The 22370-nt window shown below is 38.0% G+C and overlaps 1 protein-coding gene across 9 annotated transcripts; it reads left to right on the top strand.

Annotated features, from left to right (window-relative positions):
- On the top strand, nucleotides 1-20558 carry rxrba (retinoid x receptor, beta a). 9 transcript variants are annotated; one of them, XM_067426386.1, is made up of 14 exons: nucleotides 1-152; nucleotides 736-872; nucleotides 1585-1814; nucleotides 4713-4739; nucleotides 5219-5372; nucleotides 6813-6992; nucleotides 8871-8894; nucleotides 9565-9725; nucleotides 11189-11318; nucleotides 11475-11607; nucleotides 14554-14595; nucleotides 15077-15168; nucleotides 16010-16115; nucleotides 16261-20558. In XM_067426386.1, the coding sequence occupies exons 2-14, from the start codon at nucleotides 857-859 to the stop codon at nucleotides 16406-16408; spliced, it is 1443 nt and encodes a 480-aa protein (XP_067282487.1). In that variant the 5' UTR covers nucleotides 1-152; nucleotides 736-856; the 3' UTR covers nucleotides 16409-20558. The 9 variants fall into 9 exon arrangements, with proteins under 9 accessions (XP_067282487.1, XP_067282488.1, XP_067282492.1 ...); XM_067426387.1 differs by having other exon boundaries at nucleotides 1-119; XM_067426388.1 differs by having other exon boundaries at nucleotides 14-152; nucleotides 719-872.
- The last annotated feature ends 1812 nt before the right edge of the window (nucleotides 20559-22370 follow it).

The raw sequence follows: 22370 nt of genomic DNA on the forward strand, positions 1-22370 counted from the left end.
TCCCCAGAAAGGAAGATCAGGGCGACTGTGAGGATCACACCGAAGAGATGGGAACGGAGAGTCGCGGCCCTAATTAAGCCATTTTAAATATAAATCTTCATCATATTTACGTAACTTGGGTAAATGCTGCTGTTGCGTACATTTATTGGCAGGTATGTGTTGTTATAACCCTGTTATAATAACACTATGCTTGTTTTTCCGCTGTTTGTTTGTGGGCAGTAATTTGTGCCTGCAGAGTTATTAGCGTGTTAGCTAACATGCTAGTTGAGACGATTAGCCGAACGCAAATATAAATGCGCGTGTTATTACACACAAAACTTGTAAATTAGACAGCTTTTAGTTTCGTACAATAAAACAACATTAACGAATTCGAACATTAACGAACTGACAAATGATACATTTGGTCAGTTTTCTAAGACATACCGTGACTTGTTTGCTGTTTAATTAAAGCTCTCTAGCGAGCTAACCAGCTAGCCGAGACTGGAAATTACGTTTTGAATGCTTGCACGTGATTAATCATGTTTTATCACTCTAATACAATGTAGAATATATTTAATCTATTCTATACAATTCATATGCTTAAAAAGCTACGCGACTTCTCGTACAAATTCGAGGTTTCTGTCATGTTTACCCAGAAATCCAATATAACTCGATTTTTTTATATAGTGTGTATATTTCCTGTTTGTAGTTTAAATGTTTTTAAATGTCATTCACGCAGCGTTTTGTATGCTGCAGAGATAACTTCAGTTGGTTAAAGACCCAGGGGCCCGGGCCTCAGTCCGCGGTCTTGAGTTGAATAGCCATCCGACATCAGAGCGAGCGAGTCGGTGTGATCAGCAGAGTCCGTCTGCACATCATGGGTGACAGCAGAGGTGAGATGATTTTGTTTTTATATCTAAATCTGGCTTCACGTTTGTGCAGTGATTTACACTTAGAGCTGTAAGTCCATATTTTAGTTGCACTGTTCAAGTTACCTGTTAAGGATATAAATGACACTATATTTTGTATATAATCAGTTGATTGAGATGTAAAGGTTAATAGTCCTGCAAAGAGTTTTGGTTTGCAAGTGTTTGTTTTGTTGTTATAAGTTTAAATAGCTTAGTTTCATTATTAGTGTATAGTAACACTTTGTTATAGTGTCTGTTACATGTATTTACTATAATAATAGCAGTAATAAATGTGTAATTACACGAAACTAACCCTAAATCAAACGCTGACCCAAATCCTAACTCTATATTAAGTATGTAGTTAATTGATATCTCTCATTAGTTAAATGTATAATTACATGACTACACATTTTATTATTTAGTTTATTTAGCATCTAATCAAGATAAATAAGTAGTTTGTGTTCTCACTTTTTTATGTAATGCATAAGTCTGATCATGGCTGCAAATAATTTATTTTTAAATAATTGACTTTTAGCTTTCTGAAGCGAAAATTATAGCACGAGACATAGCTTGAGAATGTGCTAAATTAAAAATAGCAGATGTTTAAATTACAAAAGCTGAAATACTGATTGGCCACACTGAACATAATTGTATAATTTTTGCATCACTGATCCATAAGCCTTGCTTTTCCACACAGATTCTCGCAGTCCAGACAGTTCATCCGTTTCCTCGCCACCATCAGGTCAGCGTTCGCCCCCGTTGGCCCCTTCAGCCGCCGCCATGACTTCTCTGCCACCCATCACTTCGGCTGTGAACAGTCCCATCAGCAGCATGGGCTCACCCTTCTCAGTCATCAGCTCCTCTCTGGGTTCTCCTTGCCTTCCTGGAACTCCCTCAGTAGGCTACGGCCCCATCAGCAGCCCACAGGTGAGCACTTTCATGTTATCAATCTGTAAAAATTGCCAAAAAACGCTGTATTATGCATGACAGGCCAGTAGTTGGCAACGTCACTTTATAATAAAAAAAAAACACTACACGCCTATAGACTGATACGTAATACGCATAACGTCACCGCTTTCACAAATTCATGTTTTTGTAGTTACACTGAGACAGTAATGGTGTCATTTTCAAAACTTGCACTTTGAAACCCATTTTCGGAAGTGTGCATTTTCGTGCGGCCAAAACATTGTTGTCATGTAAATGAACGGCCAAAATAGATAAAAATGGTGTTGTGTAAAATCTTGTTAAGTCTGAAAAGTAGTTAAATTTGCATTTAATATCATACTTATCATCAACATCTTAATGTACACTATAGTTCAAAAGTCTGGGGTCAGTAAGGTTTAAAAAAGAAGAAGAAATAATTTATTTTAATCATCAAGTATGCATTAAATTAATCAAAAGTGACAGTAAAGACATTATAATGATTTAAATAATGTATTTTTCAAATAAATTAATCTTGAAAAAGTATTAGTTTCCTCAAAAATATTAAACGGTTAATTGACCCAAAAATTACCCCATGATTTACTCACCCTCAAGTCATCCTAGTTGTATTTGACATTGTTCTTTCAGATGAATAAAATATCATAATGTTATATTAAGTTATTTTAAAAAAGTCCCTATAATGCTAATCCAAGCATTATACTGGCAGCTAACTTCTGACGGAAAGCCAAACGTAAGTCGACTTTATGGTAAAAGAGTACGCGATGTATACAAGCAGCACAAGCTTTAATGCCTCTCGTGGATAGCACTGAACAACAAAGCTGTTCCTCTTTAAAAATTCTAATTCATGACCAGTGTTTTGTTTTGCTCTATCCTTTGCGCTTTTGCATTCGTCAATGCGGCGATACGTCAAGGGTTCAAAAATTAATCTTCCGCCGTAAAACGATGTGTACGGCAATCCGCCGGAAGTTAGTTATTTTAGTCTACACATTTTAAGATATTTTTCTTACACAAACGCACCACCTCGCTTCAGAAGGCCTTTATTAACCCCCAGAGCCACGTGGAGCAGTTATATGATGGATAGATGCACTTTTATGGACTTCAAAAATTACTGCCATTATAATGCTTGGATTAGCCAGGACTTTTTTCAGTATAACTCTTCATTGTATTCATCTGAAAGAAGAATTTCATATAGACCTAGGATGACTTGAGTGTGAGTAAATCATGGGATCATTTTTATTTTTGGGTGAACTAACCTTTTAAGTAGCACAACTGTTTTCAATATTGATAATAAGAAATGTTTCTTGAGCAGAAAATCAGCATATTGGAATAATTTCTGAAGGATCGCGTGACACTGAAGACTGGAGAAGTGATGCTGACATTTTAGCTTTGCATCACAGGAATTAAATTACATTTTAAAATATATTAGTATAGTGAACTGGTATTTTAATTTGTAATTATAGGGCTTTGGCACCAGGTAGTTCTAGGTTCTAAAGGAACTAGCTACCAGGGTGGTTCCCTAAGAACTAAATGTTCCCCTTGGGACGGTTTCCTGGTTGCATTCGCACCGCCAGTAGGATTCGGTAGTGTGAAAGGCACACTTGTTGTTGTGACTTTTATTTTGACGGCGTGGTGCACATTTATTTTGACAGCGCTGACAACACTAGGGCCTGGGCACACAGTTTTTACATTCTCTGTCTGCGTCCCAATTCACATACTATCCTTACTAAATAGTGTTTGAAAATAGAATTAGTATGTCCCAAACCGTAATATGCTGAAAAGAGTATTCAGCGCACACTTAACAGCTGATATTGCCCACAACCCATTGCAAGAACTACAAACGCGGATAAAAAGTGTTTAAAAAAACAACACGCATGATGGATGTGCGAGTCCGACGGTTATTAGAGAGGTTTAGATAAAGGTTTGAGTGATCAATTATAAGTATTTAACCTGACGAAAATATATTTATTCAGTGCCATCTACATTATATTTCACCTGCAGGAGCATTGTGAACTTTTGTAATGACACGTTTGGCCATTAACTTGATAATGCAAAAACTATGCATCATTATATTTCAACTGCAAACACATGCGTTGAGTCTCAGCATTAAAAACCCAAACATGGAAAATCAACATGCGACTACATTTCTCAGCAGGGACTGTCTTCTTTAGTTTACGATCTGTTTAACAGTCCTGTCTAATATGTTATTAGATAGAACTGTTATTCAAAGAAAAAAGACAGTATATGAAAAAGTATCAGCGTTTGCTGTGTATTTAATGCTGTTGCTAGCTGAGCAGAAATTCATAATCACATTATGCTTGGTCCCCTCAGTTGCATTGGATTTTCTCCTTAGCGTAAAGGTTAAGAGGCCCATCTATCACTGTTTCCTATGTTTATAAAGTTAGTTCGTGGAGTAAATATATAGGCTATAATAATTTTTGGGTGAACTATCCCTTTAATATCTGTTTTTACTGTATTTCTTATCCTATAAAGGCAGCCATGATGAGCATTAGAAGCTTTTTTTATTCATATTTAAAACATCTTTACAACCACGTTCAATGACTAGCAATACGTTACTGGACCTGCAAAAAAAAAATTCAAGGTTTGGTTGAGCTGTTTATTTTTCAAATTCAGTTTATTTACAGAGGGTTATGTGAGTGTTTCGCTCTAAAATGTTAATCTTTAACCGACCATTTGGTATTTTACCCTTAATTTCCAAAGTCTCTCATGTAGGTTTCTGTTGATCTAAACAGATTTATTTTATTTTTTGTAGTCTAAATTTTAGTTTTAACAAAACAAAATATCATAGTGGATTTGGTCATTTAGCGTCCCTCACTCCACAAGCCTTTTTGCGCACTTCCTCATCACTGCATTTCTGCTTCACAGATGAACATGTTTCCCAGAAATACAGAGGTGAGACCTTGTACCCTCTCTCAGTTCCTGACTCTCTCCTACTCTCCTCTCATACAAATGTCTTCTTCTTTTTACTGTTGCTCATACATTTTGAAATGTAGCTCTTTTTGGATGATTACTTGGATGCATTCCGTCTTTTGAAAGGTTATGTTCAAATGGCATCAAAATGCAATCAAAATAAGATTCTTAATGATTGATCATCTTCCACTTGTGTTCAAGTTGATTTGTGGAAATGGTGTTTGAATGATTTGGGGAGAAATGTCTGGTTGTGATCAGTTAAGTGCTAATCAGGCATGTGTTACTGACCATAAGAAATTAACATTTTTTTTGTTGTTGTTGTTTTTTTACCTTGCAATTTGCTTCTTGTTTATCACTAACAAAAAATGTGGAGGTGTTCATGTTATTTATAAAAAATATTTATTTTGTCTCTTTTTCTGCCACGTCATCTCTTTCTTCATCTTTCTCATCACCCTTCTCAGATCAACTCCACTGTGTCCATGTCGGGCCTGCACGCCGTCAGCAGCTCTGATGACGTGAAACCGCCCTTCGGTTTGAAGCCACTGTCCAGCCACAGCCCAGGACCCATGGTCTCACAGAAACGTTTGTGTGCCATCTGTGGGGATCGCTCCTCTGGTACGTCACTGATAAACAATACTCCTAACTAATCTAAAAACTGAAACTGTTATTCCTTATGAAAATGTATTGTTCCTTTTAGATGTTTATAGGCTGTTTATATTGGAGAGGTGAGTTTTATAGTGAATCTAAAAATGATACAGTGTCATCAATCGGGGTATATGTAATGAGAATGTATATTATTGACAAGGTTTAAATTAGGGCTGGACGATTAATCAAAAAGTAATCAAAACCGAAACTCAGAACCTCTAACTGACATAATTTTCTCATGTCAGTTATTTAATTTTTTTAATCCTTTTAAAACTTTCCCCTTAAAAACATACTACTAAGCATGTATAGTCACGTGACTCAACTCTATCCAGTCATTGGCATGAAAGCAACATGGAGGAGACAGCCCCAAAGCAAGATCACCAAGGCTTGCCAGTTTGAACATTCAAACATTCAAATTTTAGACCATTGGATGTGTATCATTATATTGAACTAATGCGGTGATAAGTGGCACACACGATCATGTGAAGATTGTGCGCACAGTGCGATTTATCACAAAAGTAGCTTAGAAACTGTTATAGTATAGATTTTTCTACTTTTAAAGTAACTACAACCCTTAGCTTTACAATTAAAAGAGAGATAGTATGACTAATTCACACAATCACTCTCTCATTAATGCATTCAAATAAACGTAAATGTACTGTGCTTATTTATCTGTATCTGATTAAGTATGAAAATAAATCTATAAGAAATGTTATGCCCTATGGACACAATAACTGCTGAAACTGCGCTGTTGTGTCGGAGTAATGTGGCATTTGCTGTAGCTCTGCAACCTGCAAAGGAATTGCCGTCACAGAATTGCCGCTAATTTTAACGTTCCCCTTTTTGCACCTCTCGCTTTTAAATCACAAATTAAAAAGTGAAGGTAAAATGAGCAGGGCCACATGGTGCGTGTCCACTGCCACGAAGCAGAAAGAGTGCTTTACATTCATTCCTATAAAAACTTGAACTTCGGCTGATGTGATTCGCTGATTGGATATTTTCTAGGGGTCTCGTGATAAATATCGTATTGTGAGTTTATTATTGCAGTTGTATCGAATCGTGACACAAATGTATTGTTACACCCCTATTTTTTCTGTTAACAAGCAGTTGACCAGGTGTACCTAATAAAGTGGCCTGTGATGGTTGGTATATATTAAATAGCCATGTAGTAAATAAATATTTTACAAATAAAAGGTATTTCGTTTTTATTTTAACTTGATGAGAGCAAAGCAAAAAAAAAAAGAAAAGTAACAAAGATTTATGACAAATGAACATGAGCTTTTCGGTATGTAACATTTATGTAACAACAACATTGACAACATAAAGAAATGATCAATTTTTGGCTCACTGATCTGTCGATTAACCTCCTAATCAACTAACCTAAACTGGCCTCATGTCTCTTCTGTCCAGGCAAGCACTATGGCGTGTACAGCTGCGAGGGCTGCAAGGGCTTTTTCAAGCGCACTGTGAGAAAGGATCTGAGTTACACATGCAGAGACAATAAGGACTGTCTGGTGGACAAACGCCAAAGGAACCGCTGCCAGTACTGCCGCTACCAGAAGTGCCTGGCCATGGGGATGAAGAGAGAGGGTAAGAACCAGAACTGCCTGTCCCACCTAACACATACACATACTACAGACCCAATATGAGTTTGACTGAAGGGTAGGGATGTAACGATTCACTCAACTCACGATGTGAAACGATTCACGATACGATTTTTTAACAAAATGAAATTGAAGACAAATGATAAAATAATAGTTTTAGTTAAATGATAGTTTCCTTTTATTTCTCAGACAAAATTCTGCATATTTCTTAGTCAAATTTAAATATATATTTTATGTCAAATAATTAAAAAAAAAATCCCTTCAAGGAGATTATCCAATGGTGTTTTCTTGGGAGGAGGTTGTTTCAGCTTCTTCACCCTCATCCCCCAGTCAGGAATAGCAGAAATAAAAAGACTAGGTCAACAGTGTCTGAGGTTTCACATTGTTGTGAAGGCAAGATTTTAATTATTACACTTGCAAGAGTTAGAAAAACAAAACACATTTAGAGAAAGAGATAGTAAAATAAATACAACACCTGGTTCTGCAACAGCACAGATTTCTCCTTCAGTCTGTGGAATACATCTTTGGGCTGGTTTTTCTCTTGATGAGGAAGGGCTGGAATTTACTATGCAGAAAACATCTTGTCTCTTTCGCTGTGAACACTGATGCACCTTGTGATCTCCATGGCAATCGCCCTCAAAGCTGTGAGAAAGGCTGCAAATCCCGCGGTCAGTGTGGTTTGGCCTATTAACCTTTACATGCAGACGGAGAGACTGGAGCGTCTCACTGTGGTGGTTATTTGTCTTCGGAAAGTCAAAATGCAGCAACTTCCGATTTGAATGAGTCAACATAAACTTTGTGCTTGCTGTCCATTTCTGTTTGCTGGCGCGTAAACACGGGTACACTCGCACCCAACTTCCATATGAATGAACTGAAAACATTTGTTACAGAGTGTGTGCACGCACAGTCCTTAACACTAGCTACAACTTGTTTGTTGCGATCGTGCCTGTAAAGTGACTCTGTTTAAAACGTGTATCGTGAGTCGTTTAACATCACAGTCGACTTGAATCTTCACACATTTGTATTGATTTACAACCGGATCTGACTGAATCATTACATCTCTACTGAAGGGGTAATACTGAAGCAGGGATGGGCAAACTCGGTCCTGGAGGGCCACTCCTAGCCAGAGTTAAGCTCCAACTCTGATAAAACTCACCTGCCTGTAGCTTTCTAGTGGTCCTGAAGGCATTGACTAGCTGGCTCAGGTTTGTTTGATTAGGGTTGGAACTAAACTCTGCAGGGCAGTGGCCCTCCAGGACCGAGTTTGTCCATCCCTGCACTAGAGGTAAGGAGTAGTGATCGACAAATAAGAGGTTTTCAGTGTCTGATGCCAGTGTTTCCTCCCCTTATAAATGTCCACTACATTTTATAGTTATTTGTTTGTAAATTAGACTGCATTGGTTCATTTTATATTTATAACTTAATGCAATAGAAAAGACTGATCTACCACAACTTGAACTTATCTGCTGTGATGCAGGAAACAGACTGATAGTAATATCTAGAGTTTTGAGTGGTTGGTAGACAATAAAGCACTAAAATATTACGTACAGTTTAATGGACATTGGGATTTAATTCAGCGATATAATGTTATGTATTTTGTATTTTATTTATTGTCCAATTTATTGGTCTATCACTAAAGAGATCAAAAGATGGCCTTTCTAGAATTAAGCCAGACTGATAGACACTAACGACAAGACTAGGTATTGCAGAGACACGTAGATTTCATAAGTCATTTACATCACGGCACAAACCAGAGAGGAGAGGAGAGGGGGAGGGGAGGGCTGTTGTCACCACTAACACCTGTCCCCCTCTCTCCCTCTTTTGTTTCCTCTCGTTCTCTCTCTTCCTCCCTCTCCTTCTGTAGTGGTCCAAGATGAACGTCAACGATGTAAGGAGAAAGCAGGGAGGGAGGGAGGGTTGGTCATGTGTGTGTGAATGTGGGAATGGTGAAACGATTGCTCAGTAGGCTATTAGTCACGGCCATTAAAGGGGTAATCTCATCTTTTTTTTTTCAAGATCCACTTGAAAATATTTTCTTAAAGGTGTTTTTTTTATTTATTATAAAATGAGACTGATTGATTTGTTTCAATAAATTCTTTGTTATGCTAAACGAGCACCTTTTCAGCTTTGAATTTACAGTTTCATAATGCAAACTGTTTGAATCAGGTCAAAGGAAACTTGATTCCACATGAGATGACCCCTTTAAATGACATGACATTTAAGCAAAACATTTTAGTCATGTGAGAATGTTGTTTTGAACTTGTGCAATAAGGGACCTCTGTAGCTTTTACTGGGTCATTGAAGAAGGATTGTTGCTGGAGGACTTAAGGGTGTGAATGAATGTGTTGAAAACTAACCTGGAACTACATGTATCTGTATATCTCTGTGTCTCTCTACACCTGTTTTCATCTTTACCGTCTTCCCTATTCACTACCGCTTCTCTCTTTTCATTTTCCTTTTCCCATCATGTTAATCTCTCTCGCACTGTCCTCTGCTCTATCCTTCATCTCTGTTTCCCCGTCCTGGTCCTTTTCTTCATTTCCCTGTGTGCGCTGCAGCCGTTCAGGAGGAACGTCAGAGGAACAAGGAGCGGGAAGGAGAGGTGGAGTCCACCAGCGCCGCGAACGAAGAGATGCCGGTGGAGAAGATTCTGGAAGCCGAAATGGCTGTGGAGCAAAAGACTGAGCTGCATGCAGATGGCAGCTCAGGTGGAAGCTCTGTAAGTAACAGATAAGATAATCATTTTATCTGTTTTGGATTATCTGTTACGTGATCCAGACTTTTAAGGTCATTGGGCTCTAATTGTAGCATCCTAATGAGAGTAAGCTGGTGCACTGATTAAACGATGAAGTTGCATAGAGCCAGCCATTTATATCAGAGCTTTCAGTTTTGATAAAGCTTGTGACATTTTTTGACATGCGGTATGTATGAGATGTAATCTCTGAGACAGACTGCATGCATATTTAGCATATTTAAAGAGAGGACCTATTATACTTTTTCCTCAAAACACATTTGTCCAGCTAACCAATCAGAAAACATTACACTTTTTGGGAAAAGGGACTTCATAGAGACAGGAATTAAACAGGGCTGCAGTTCCCAAAAGCATAGTCTGCAAATATGATGGTTGACTTGAGACCTTTGGTGGCAATGGTTCTGCGATCTAATTAGGCTTACAATGCTTTTGAGAAAAGCAGCCCAGAGGGTGTTACAGACATACTGGGAAGAGAGGTGCTGCACCAAGGTAAAATATAGGAAGTCTAGTATGTGTTTTTTTTAACATTCAACCATGAATGCAATTCTTTTGCATTCATGATCTGATTGCCTGTTCTGGCTAAATATTATAGAACGCACCTTCTCACGTGACACACCGCAGTCACAATAGTGCTGTATGACAGATTGTGGAATTTTTTTTATTAATAAAAACGTATTAATAAAAACGTTAATAAAAACGTTTATTAATAAAAACATTTAAAATAAAAACACTTTTATTTCGTTTTTTTGCTGTTTTTATTTAAAATATACACCATCTTGTTAACTTTGTCATGAGCTATCTGATATTCCAATTTTCAAATATTAATGTTTTTTGTCATTTAACACCCTTTATAATTATATGTTAGTTGATTGATAATGTGCAATGGATGCCGCCATGGTAGATTTAGAATTGGATCTGTCGGATTTAAATCAGTAAATTCATCCATGTCTCACAAAATACATGAACGTAAGTGACCAGTGAACTGGGAGAAGAACAGAGTAAACCATATAGATAACTATGCAATGTGTATCTGATATAAATAAGACACATAGTGAAATAAAAGGATTGCTATTGGCGCTTCCGTAGACATCAATGTGTATTTTACAAATTATAAATGTATTTTTTGCTAGTACTTATGTGCATTTAAATGTCTGCAACCTAAAATAAACATTAAAAACTCTGAATACTTGTGATATGTGACAAGCACTGAGCGGGTCTGTCTCTGGCTCAGCGCCAACCAAAGTGTGAAAATTCATGTTTAAATTCATGTGACACCGAAATAAGGCATCATTTGGTTTCGGTGTCCAACCCTATATATTACAACAAAAAGACTAGTGTTATGTTACTGTTTTGGTTTAATTCCCTCTGCTTACTGTTTACCTTTTAAATAGCAAAAACTTCTTCAAGAATGTATTTTTCCCTCTCCTCAGCCAAACGACCCGGTCACAAATATCTGCCAAGCAGCTGATAAACAGCTGTTCACTTTGGTGGAGTGGGCAAAAAGGATCCCTCACTTCAGTGAGCTGTCTCTGGATGACCAGGTCATTCTACTGCGTGCAGGTAAACCTGTTTACCTCTGTCTTTTTGACTCTGAATGAGATTTGTTCATGTTTTTGAAACACTTCAATCTGAAAACTGTATTTTTAGTGATCCCCCCCTTAGCAAACACTTTTATTGAACCCCACTCATCTTTTGCTGCGGTCATTTGTCTTTCAGGGTGGAATGAGCTGTTGATTGCATCATTCTCTCATCGCTCCATCACTGTGAAGGATGGCATTCTGCTGGCCACCGGCCTCCACGTGCACAGGAACAGTGCCCACAGTGCTGGGGTGGGAGCCATCTTTGACAGGTAATAGTCATGTCTCGTCTCATGACTGCAGACTGCCAAGATGCTTAAAACACATGCATTAAATTGATGTGAATAAAAAAAAATTCGATAAGAAGACGTGCGCATAAACTATGATGGAAACGCATTTAACAATTAAATCTTTCGATGCGCAACAAAAAGCTTACGTGACTTTGTCTCAACAGTAGATGTGATTTGTTAACTGGACTAACCAGTGGACCAATTTCATTGTACAGCATCTCAGTTGTTGGTTTGATCATTCTGAAATATCTCAGCCAAAGTCTGTCATGAAATAATGACTCCTGCATTAGATTGCGTTCACATACTTGTGTTCCCAAACACCAGCATCTGAACGCAGGATAACATGACAAAGGTTTATTGCGTTTGGTCTGCACACACTGAGATGCAAGTCATTTATGATGTAGGAAAAAAGAGCCACAGTGGTTCTCCAATTGCATCAACTTCCATTATTATTACATAAATTACTCGATTTTCCCAGCAAGTGGCGACATTTTTGTTGTCTCACTTGGGATGAATGTGCAATGGTGACATGGCAATTGGTGATAGTTCATATTCACATTGCACATTCGTTTAGCTGGAATCAGACTTTGTTAATGGGACTTAAAGGGTTAGTTCACCCAGAAAGGATAATTCTGTCATTAATTCACCCTCACGTCGTTCCAAACCGTAAAAACTTCTTTCACCTTCGGAACACAAATTAGGATATTTTGGATGAAATCTGAGAGCTCTCTGACCCCTCCATAGACAGCAATGGAATTATCACTTTTCAAGGCCCAGAAAGGTAGGAAAACATTGTGACTATAGTGGTTCAACCTTCATTTTATGAAGAGAAACGCAAAAAACAAAGAAATGTAACGCTGTTTATGTTGTAAATACAGTACAGTGCTTTCAAAGTGCTACGACAGAACGCCGGCTTACCATTGGCCGAGGCTGTTCACGTGAGCACCACAACATATGCGTGTGATGCTGACGCAGCAGCTAGCCAATGGTGAGCCGGCGTTTTGCCGTAGCACTTTTAAAGCGTACTGTGTTTACAATGTAAACTGGGTAGGAAACTGACACAGACAAGAAGAAATTGTTGAATAAAGTTATTTTGTTTGTTGAAAGTGTTGTTCTCGTTGCTTCATAAAATTAAGGTTGAACCACTATAGTCACAATGTTTTCCTACATTTCTGGACCTTGAAAAGTGTTTATTAAATTGATGTCTATGGAGGGGTCAGAGAGCTCTCAGATTTCTTTAAAAATATCTTCATTTGTGTTCAGAAGATGAACGAAGGTCTTACGGGTTTGAAGTGACATGAGGGTGAGTCATTAATGACAGAATTTACATTTTTGGGTGAAATACAGGTGTATTTGTTTAATTTGTTAATATTACTCAATTCTTTGCTTTTCTTGAATCATTCTTGTTGCAGTTATGTAAAGATGTGCATGTGACCTGCTTTGCTTATGTGTGAAAAGGACTAGACAAGAAATAGTTTATTGTATCATAATTTGTGGTAAAACCTGCGCTCATAAAACTTAACAGCTTTGATTCTTGCTTTTTATGACACATTTAAAGCTGCAAAGGTGGTTGGATTTTCCTGTGTCATGACAAAGAAAAATACCTCTTACCTCCCGACAGCCTGCCGCCTTGACGCTGCTGTATATAGTGTGCTTTTTTAAGAATGACACCGCACAACAGACAGGACATGTACATACATGCAAACACCTTTATGTGCACCAACGCTCTCCTCTGCTTATAGTCTCAACACACTCCCATTTACATAATCATCACAGGCACACATATGAAGTGTGCTCTGTCATGTGATCTGCTGTTTATAACAGCAGTTGTTTATTTTAAGCAACAAATTTAGCACAACATTTCTCCCCAAGACTTCTGAAGACTCTTTTGTCTTTGTCTTATACAAATCCAGGAATAATGAGCTACAGGCTGTTGTTTAAAATTAGCTCATTCTAGATGTTCTGTGCTACAGTTTGTTGTGACGCCCATATGAAATTGTCTTGTGTTGCCATTCATCTTGTCATAATGTCTCTGCTTCAGAAATGAGCCTCCCTGTCCTTGTGCTTCACTGTCCATCTCACCTGATTTTTGCAGCGCTTCATTGTCATCCCGTTGGTGCCATGTGATGTGTGCAAATGCTTCTTGCTTTGCTTTGTTGGCTCATGCTTTAGATGCTATTTAACCCTCTGTGCAAAATCTGATGCGCCTTAAGAATCATTTGATGTGCATTTTATGCAATTAAGGCATGCTGAGTAATATAGTGCATATTATGTAATGATACCGTAACTAAACGAATGTACTGTTATATTCCACAACAAGAATAAAAAAAAAAATCCTTCAGGGCTCAACAGTGATTTTGTTACATTTTTGTACTTTTGTTCAGATATTTACAGGCTGCATTATCAAAAATCTGAAATTAAAATAATATTTTTTCATAGTTTTAATGTTATATTGATAGAAAAAATGTAATTTGCAGTAGCTAGAAATTATATAGTCATATTTATATAGATTTATTTGAATTGATTTTAACTAATGCTCACCAGATTTTAAGAGAACCTTAGTGAGGTTTGCAAAACATCAGCGCTCAAAGCAGTTTGCATGACTTGAAATTCAATGTCCATGATTCAGTGTCCATCCTTGTTGTTGAGCCCTGGTCTTATCCTGTCAAAGTTTTTTTTGTTGATCATGTTATGTTGTATTTGTTCTGTGCTGGGAATTGTCATTTCAAGCTTCATTGCCGCCAACCCATGATCCGTCTGCCTTCCTTTCAACAAGAGCCTGTAGCTTGTTACTCTTTGAACTGGGCCTACCGCCAACATACGTGGAGTCTTAACGTCTCTGCCTGGGCCTTTCTGGAGCGGGGAGACATTATATAACTATGATATGTGTAATGACATTTTAATAACACATTGTGATTGAACACACAGGGAGAGTGCGCACAATGCAGAGGTTGGGGCCATATTCGACAGGTAATGACACTCCGCCACACGCCATAATCAAACAGCAGCAGTCAGAAAAGCCTGTAGCTTGAGAGTTTATTTGGGATAAAATTATGTCTGGGGCTGTTTGGGGCAGGTAAAGACCAAACTGACCTTGTGTATGAGTGTCTGTGTGATTGAATGCATTGCTTGGACTCACAATCATAGTAAGAGTGACTGATGTTTTATGTGGCATGCTCTTATTTCTGACAAAGTTAATTTCTGATTGTTCTTTTTGTCCTGTTAAGATGAAATCTGTTTTATTTGTATATCTCTGTTATACCAGGGATTTTTTTGTTCTTTTGTATATTTTGAAGTGGCTATGAAAACAGCTCCACCAAGCTTTTTTCTGTTGCCTCGTTGTGATTTGTTGTACTTCAGAAATTAACCAAATTCTTCTTTTTTTCCCCTCACCTTTCCCTTCCTGCTTTTCATCCCATGCTCCTCCCTGCCCCCATGTTTGTGGCATCAGGGTGCTGACGGAGCTGGTGAGCAAGATGAGAGACATGCAGATGGATAAAACAGAGTTGGGCTGCCTGAGAGCCATCATCCTCTTCAACCCAGGTCAGTCGACAAAGACCTAAACAGTCAAATAATATTAGTTCACATTAAGGATATTCTGATATAACTTCTTTCCAGATCAAATATGATACCGATACTTTCATTTTTGGTACTTACTAGTGATGCATTTGTAATTAAAAAAAATTTAATTTGGTGGAGAAACCAAAAGAATATGAATCTTAATAGTTGGCTTAATTTGTTTAGTAATTAGATGTTTCTTTTAGTCAATTTCATGCTTTATTGTGTCTGTTAAAATATATTAAATGTCGTTCTGTTACTTACACTGTTTATTTTATCATTACATCTTATTTTATCATCCGTTTAATGGAAATGCACACATTTAGAGCAGCTTCAGTGCAGCAATACAGTAATCAAATTTCTTTTTCGTGTAATATAGGGAACCACTCAGTATACATAATTCATGTAACATTTATTATTTTTACTTATGTTTTAGTTTTACTCAAGTGACACAAGTGTGTGCGGTGAGTGAGCGAACTGTAATCAAGCACATGTATCAGAAGAGCTCTTTCATTCTCTCCTCACTATAACATTAGAAAATATGTGAATTGTTTTACTTTGCCATAGAAAGATTTGAACAAACAATTTAACCACAACTTCCCAGAAATGTTTGTTTGATGCACCGTTACCAAGCGTTATCAGTGCATCTTTAGTTCATACACTCCGTTTCTATTCAACCAAAATCCAAACGTAGGATAAGCTAAGAGGGTAATTGTACAAGCGAGTAAAATATTGCAGTATATCACAGTTTTAAATCACTAAACACCTTTTGTTCTTTTTCCTGACCTACCTGATGACAGCTTTTTGTTTGATGTGTGCTGTGCAGATGCAAAGGGATTGTCGAGCCCAAGTGAAGTGGAGTTACTGAGAGAGAAGGTCTATGCATCGCTGGAGGCTTATTGTAAACAGAGATATCCTGACCAACAGGGCAGGTACAGCACATGTTTTTTCGTTTCTATCCCTCAATAGATCACAGTAGGGTTCAGAAATAAAACAGTGGGTGATCATTACTAGGGTTCTATATGTTGCTAATATTGCATTTCAGTGCAGTTTCTCAACATTTCACTCGGCTTTCAGGTTTGCCAAGCTCCTTCTCCGGCTGCCAGCGCTTCGCTCTATTGGCTTGAAATGCTTGGAGCACCTGTTCTTCTTCAAGCTAATTGGAGACACCCCGATCGACACCTTCTTAATGGAAATGCTTGAAGCGCCTCATCAGCTGACCTAACCTGGACCAGGCTCGATCCAGTTCAATCCGGTTTGCACCAGGGTATCGCAGTCCCCCCTGGACTCTGAGACTTTATTGTCTCACTTACCATTAACACCTTCCCCCACAATTCGCTCCTACACGTTCTTCATGACGCACCTTCAAACCAGTACAGCCCTGAAAAAAGACTTTTAAGCTGTCTGAAAAAAAAAAAAACTTGTTTTCCATGTAATGTTTTACACAGCGTGAGCTGTCCAGAGAGATCTTATTTTTCAAATTCCTTGGAGGTTCTAAATCATAAGCTTCAATTTAAAGACTTCGGCTTCCAGTTTTAGAACTCTCATATTGATTCTAAAGATCTCTGTGTCGTTTTGGTTTGTATGTTACTCTGAATGCACGAATTGTACTTCTTTTTCGTTCGTCATTGCAGTTAGACAGCCCGTCGGCTGAATTTACAGTGCATGTGTGACCGGGGTGAGAATCCGGCGAGCCCTTTGGCTGGTACGAATCAAGTCGCGGCAGACCTGCCTCTTTGTTTTTGACTGTGGAATACTGCTAACTGCTATCTTTGGGATTTTTACTTTGAAATCCTACTTTGTACTGTACTCATGAAATGAGTCTGATTTATAAACGGCATTGGAAATTCTCGGCCTGCTGCATCTGGCCCATATGAAATGCAGGCCAGGATTTTACATTTGTGAATAAATGTATGCAGGTTTTTTGGACATGAATTTTTGATCATGTTCCAAGGAGGGCCTAAAGGCACAGAATAATTCTCGCAGGAAAATCCTGCTTTTGTTTGGCGGCAATAGGATGGTCGACCTTGTTTTTTCTTGGTTTGTGTTGTTTTTAAATGAGCGAATAGATTGGTATAGGTTTTGGTACCTTCTAGAGGACCTTATACCGTTGCCATTTAATAATTCCCCAAAATGTTTTTGTGATTTATTTCTTCACCAATTCCTTAAATGGGAACCAAATCCACACCATGCTCCCCAAAAGAAAAATATTTATAAAGTGTGTGTGTGTGTGTGTGTGCTGTGTAGTATGTCCAACCACTCTTGTCCTTTCCACGTGATCGGTGTAGAAGGCCTTTTTCTTTTGTGTTTTTGAAATCAGCTTGTCATCAGGCTCTTTTGGAATGAACTGGTATTAATTTTGGCATAGGAAACAACAAAGGTGATTCTGGTTTGTGTGAAGGCTGGAATACTCTACACAACTTTTGCACAGATTTTTGCCCTGGTTTACAGTCTGGTAGAGTCTACGTTTGTTGCCGAATCAATGCAATTTCTGGACAGACAGTGTTGACCGATTTCACAGAAACCGTGTTGTGTATGATGGGCACAGACTGATTCCATCTAGTTGGAGAATATCAGATTCTGATATTTAAACACATCTTGTTTTCATTTGACATGCATCTCCTAGCATGCAAGAAACAATGTTTCTGCATGAGTCAATGCCCTGTTTTTCTCAGTAAAAAGTTGGCAAGTGTATGGTGTCTAGTGTTTTAAAATGTGTTCCAGTTTTAAAGGTAGTGCAGTGTGTATTCCAGCTTTAACGTGTTGTAGTAGAATCACCTTCGACATTCCATCTGTACAGGTTGCCTCCCTCATAGCAACTCTCTGAATTACTTAACAGGGACTGAGGGTCTAGGGTCACGTAAGAATTTCGCAATTAATCTGAAAGGTCTAAGTGTCAAAACCAGCATCCACTACAATCTCTATGCATTTATGTGAAAACGTTTGTATAGACTGAAATTGAAAGAGCGTCAGATAAGGAATTCAGGCCATTAAACAAGATCCAGAAAATGCACCAGTATTGATGGTGGGTACTATTTTCATATATACCTGTTAGTTTTTGTGGCTCAAACCAAGTAATTTTAGTCAAGAGACTTGAGATCAAATACTGACAGTGTTTAACGTTTTTATAGAGAAAAATATCTAGAGATTGCAAATGGTCCCACCAGTTTTGGTGCTAATAGTGACAACGGTTAGACATAAATGTTGACACCAAAATAGAAACACAGCAGTGCTTAAAATATGCAATTTCTCTAATAAGCTTGAATTTGATATGCCAATTTTTTCTTTAATACACCATCTTCTGCATAACTATTTCAATTGTAGTATCCAGATTTTATATATCCATAAGGTGCTTAATTTTCCAGTTGGAGAGTATAGTCATGCCGAAATCGGCCAGAATGGACATCAGATAAGATCATTCTCAGTTGTTTTTAACAATCGATGGGTTGTACTGTAATCCATATGTTAGCCATTGACATGTGACTGAATCCAGACTTCCATTTATAGCTTTGGTTCTCTAGTGTTTGGCTTTCCTAGCTTAACTTCCCTGTGTGTTTGTTTCGTATAGGGCCAGTGGTAGGAAGAAGAGTTTTGAAGTCTTTTCAATGTGATCAACGACCGACCTCTGGTCCTATACATTTGGAGAAGAGGTTCTATATTTTCTTGCGTGTTTGGTCAATCCAGGATCCATTTCTCCAGGAATTAAAGTTAGTTCAGTTGATGTTGATGGTCTGCTCTATATCTGAACAGTGGGAAGGCTCATTTGATTGTGCACTGTGTGCTTGTGTTTTCATGTGGGCGACTCGAGCTTTGTCACCCTATGGGGTGTAGGTGTGTATGTGTGTTTGCAGCATTGCAGAAAAAATCCTATGTGAAAGATGCATACAAGAGTCGTCGTGTGGTAAAAATCTTCACCGTATTTTCCTTGAAATGGAGTGCAATGGCCCGATCTCGTATTACTTGATTGCAGTTTGCCATAATCGACTTTCGCTTGACTACATAATAATCCAGACGTGCGCTGTGAGCTTGTGTGGCCGACCCTCCCTGTCTTTTGGGGTCCACTTTATTTTCCCTCTTCCCCGAAATTGTTACTTTTTCAAAATCTCACTTTTAACAGCGAGTTTAGAATTGCAAGGCGTTCATAAAAATGAATAAGGCTTGCACAGGATTTTGTACAATGTACAATGTCTGGTTACAATGGACCGTAACCCCTGAATTATCCATCATGCACCTGAACCGATTCAGCACTGCCAAACAGGTGCGAGGGGAGTGTTTTTTGGCCGTTCCTAACTAACCCCTACTGGTTGACTGTGTACTGTGATGATCACTAAACAGAGCCCCATTGCAACTATTTATACTGAGCTGAGTCAGAGATCCAGAGGGTTCTGCTAGTGTGTTTTTTTTCTAAGGCCTTGTTGCTGCAATTTTTGTCACACGTGAGAAAGCCCTCCTGGTTGTGTATTTGAAGCCGAGTGGCGCTCTGAAATATGCACAGTGCAAACTTGAATTACTCTCTGCCTGAGAATGAAGTGGTTGTGGACGTTACAGTCTCGAGAGCTGATTCACTTTTATCTTCGTTTTTAGCTTATCGGTGAATGTTTGCTTCCGTAAAGAGATATATGCATAAGATACGAGTGAGGTCAGGTCAAGTGGGTTCATACAGGCGAATTGCACAAAACCTGTCAAGAATGTGACCGGGTCATACTTCACCGCAAATTCAAAAGAAGGAAAATGAGTACCACTTTATTACACGTTTATATGCATAAATAAACATGTCTGGATGCATTACATTTAATGGAATATTTTTTTTTTCATTTTAATGTTATATTTCCTGTTGATTTTGAGGTGAAATATGACCTGGACATGTTTTTTTTGTGTGAGATTCATTCATACAGGATCATGTTGAATGGATGTACAGCTGAAGGAGGGCAATATGATGATGATTTTGTACTTTGTAGGTGGGTGGGCTCAGGTTGATGATATGGTGATTGTTTAATGGGAGTCCTTAAGAGATTTCAGACTTGATATGAAAGAGCTTTCTTAATTTACTCTCACCAAAAGAAAAAAACCCAACAAAAATATTGCTTCTCACTATGTTTTCTGACTGCTCTTTTCTTATGCTTTACATCTTTGTGTATCCTGACGTATTAGTGCAAAACTGTTATGTTATTTGGGGTCTTCCCCCCCCCTCCTCCTCTACACCCTTCCCTCTTCATTTTTCTTGTCTAGTTTTTTTCTGTCTCTCTCCAGCAGTTGTGGAAATGATTGACTGAGTGTGGAGAAAGAAATGTCTCTTTCTTTTTGCTTTATTGTCATTAATTCAGAATCTGTTTTTGTTGGATGTACCATGTGTAAGTAAAGGTTTTAATACAGCACACTTGTGTGAACTTTTTATCTTCTGCCGGCCTTTACAAAAACATTTTCATCTTTGATTTGCCAGACCTGTGTAATTGATTTTCTTAGATTTATATTCTTCCTTTAAACACTTGACATTCAATTTTGAGCAGTATCGTAATAGGTGACATAGGCAACTATAATAAATCGAAAACTCTTATTACTATATAGTTTATGTATGGTTTTGTGACCTCATTGAAATACTTTAAATATTTGTACTTTTAAAAAACATACATTTTAAAATAGATTTAGTCATTTCTAGATCGTTAAAATTATTTGCAAAAGCTAAAATGCTAAATTAATAACAACAAAAATGTTATAAAATAGGCACATTGATATATAATATACATTTTTAGCTTAATCTTGATGTTGAAAATAGTTAATGGACAGCTCAAATTCTGTTTCTCCCTCTTTTATAACATATTGTTGATTTTTAAATGGGTCTTTCCTGAAAAGAACTCTTGATTTCCGAGGCAGGTGAGTGTTGTGTGTGTGTTGGGGGTCCCTCGGGCGTGTAGGTGAGTAGGTTTGATCTTCAGTCCAGCAGGACCCCCGGGCCCTGAGCCGCTGCTGGCGCGGCAGTGTCGCGCTGCGGCCGCTAGAGGGAGGGCTTCTGCAACGTCACTCCTGTAACGTACCAATGACGTTCCGCCTCAACTTTGACTCCTCCCTCACTTCCTTCTTTCTAAATTCTAGGCCACGCACGCAAAAGAAAAGGCAGAATGGATGAAAAGCTGTATTCTGTATGTCCAGGTTGAGCAGTTAAAGGAGTTATTCGTACATTTATTCATTTAGCACACGCTTTTTTTCCAGTGCCACTTACAAGTGAGGAATGCAACAAGAGACCCATGTAAAGATCTAGTATTATCATGAGTTTCTTTTCTGATAGTATGGCGCTTATAATCTTTAACTACCCACTGCTTTAGCCAAATAATATTTGATTTATCATGAGATATTTATTTATTCAGTATGCGTGTTTTTGAAGCTTTCCTGTGTGAGGTGCGCTTGCAGTTCCTCCGTCCGCCGACAGGCGGAGCTCTTACAATGACCCCTCTGTACTGGAATGATGAGGCCAGCATATTTTCGCAGTTATATTTGCGCAGTAAACATTCTGCAGTTCTAGAACTGACGCCAAAACCTAATCCTAAACCATTTTTGAATTTTGTTTGCAACAATAGCTATTTCTGTCACATCTCATGACTACAATAAGGCATGACAAGCCTTCTTACTCGTAACTCTACCTTGTATTCAGTCGTTTGATTGCTGGGGTGCTGAAGATACCTTATTGCTGAGCTGATGATTTGCTCAAATTACCTATTCAAGCAAAAAGGGTATAATTTAAATACTTTTTTGTTGTTATTATTGAAATATTTGAATGTAGCCTATATGTTCAATGAGCGTATCTTAACATTAGTAAAAAGGTGACAATGCATTTATAGCTCTAGTAAACTTAAAATAGCCATGTAAAGTAACACAGTAGGCTACTCAGTTATCGGTTAAGTTACGAGGCAGCTCCACCTATCAGCTGGACCGGCAGCGCTGTGAGGTGAATGCAGGACAGAAATCTCACGGCTCTCTTTGAATGATTATCGCTGTTCTTTAAAATAGAGTTTCCCAGCAAAGTAGAACTTATGTTGGCCATATATTCTTTAATGTATATATTTTTAAATACATATTTAAAATGAAACTTTCTTCTTTTCCAATGAATGCTGTAAATATTCTACTGACTAGTGGACAAAATGATGAGATCATTATATGACGGAGGAGTTAAACTAATGAGCATTTGGTAAATT

This window comes from Pseudorasbora parva, chromosome 19 (genome assembly GCF_024679245.1).
Source record: "Pseudorasbora parva isolate DD20220531a chromosome 19, ASM2467924v1, whole genome shotgun sequence".
Taxonomy (NCBI): Eukaryota; Metazoa; Chordata; class Actinopteri; order Cypriniformes; family Gobionidae; genus Pseudorasbora; species Pseudorasbora parva.

Coding starts and splice junctions, on each gene's coding strand:
- rxrba (XM_067426386.1), top strand. Junction 8,895..9,564: donor CCAAGATGAACGTCAACGAT/GTAAGGAGAAAG, acceptor TGTGCGCTGCAG/CCGTTCAGGAGGAACGTCAG. Junction 9,726..11,188: donor GCAGCTCAGGTGGAAGCTCT/GTAAGTAACAGA, acceptor CCCTCTCCTCAG/CCAAACGACCCGGTCACAAA.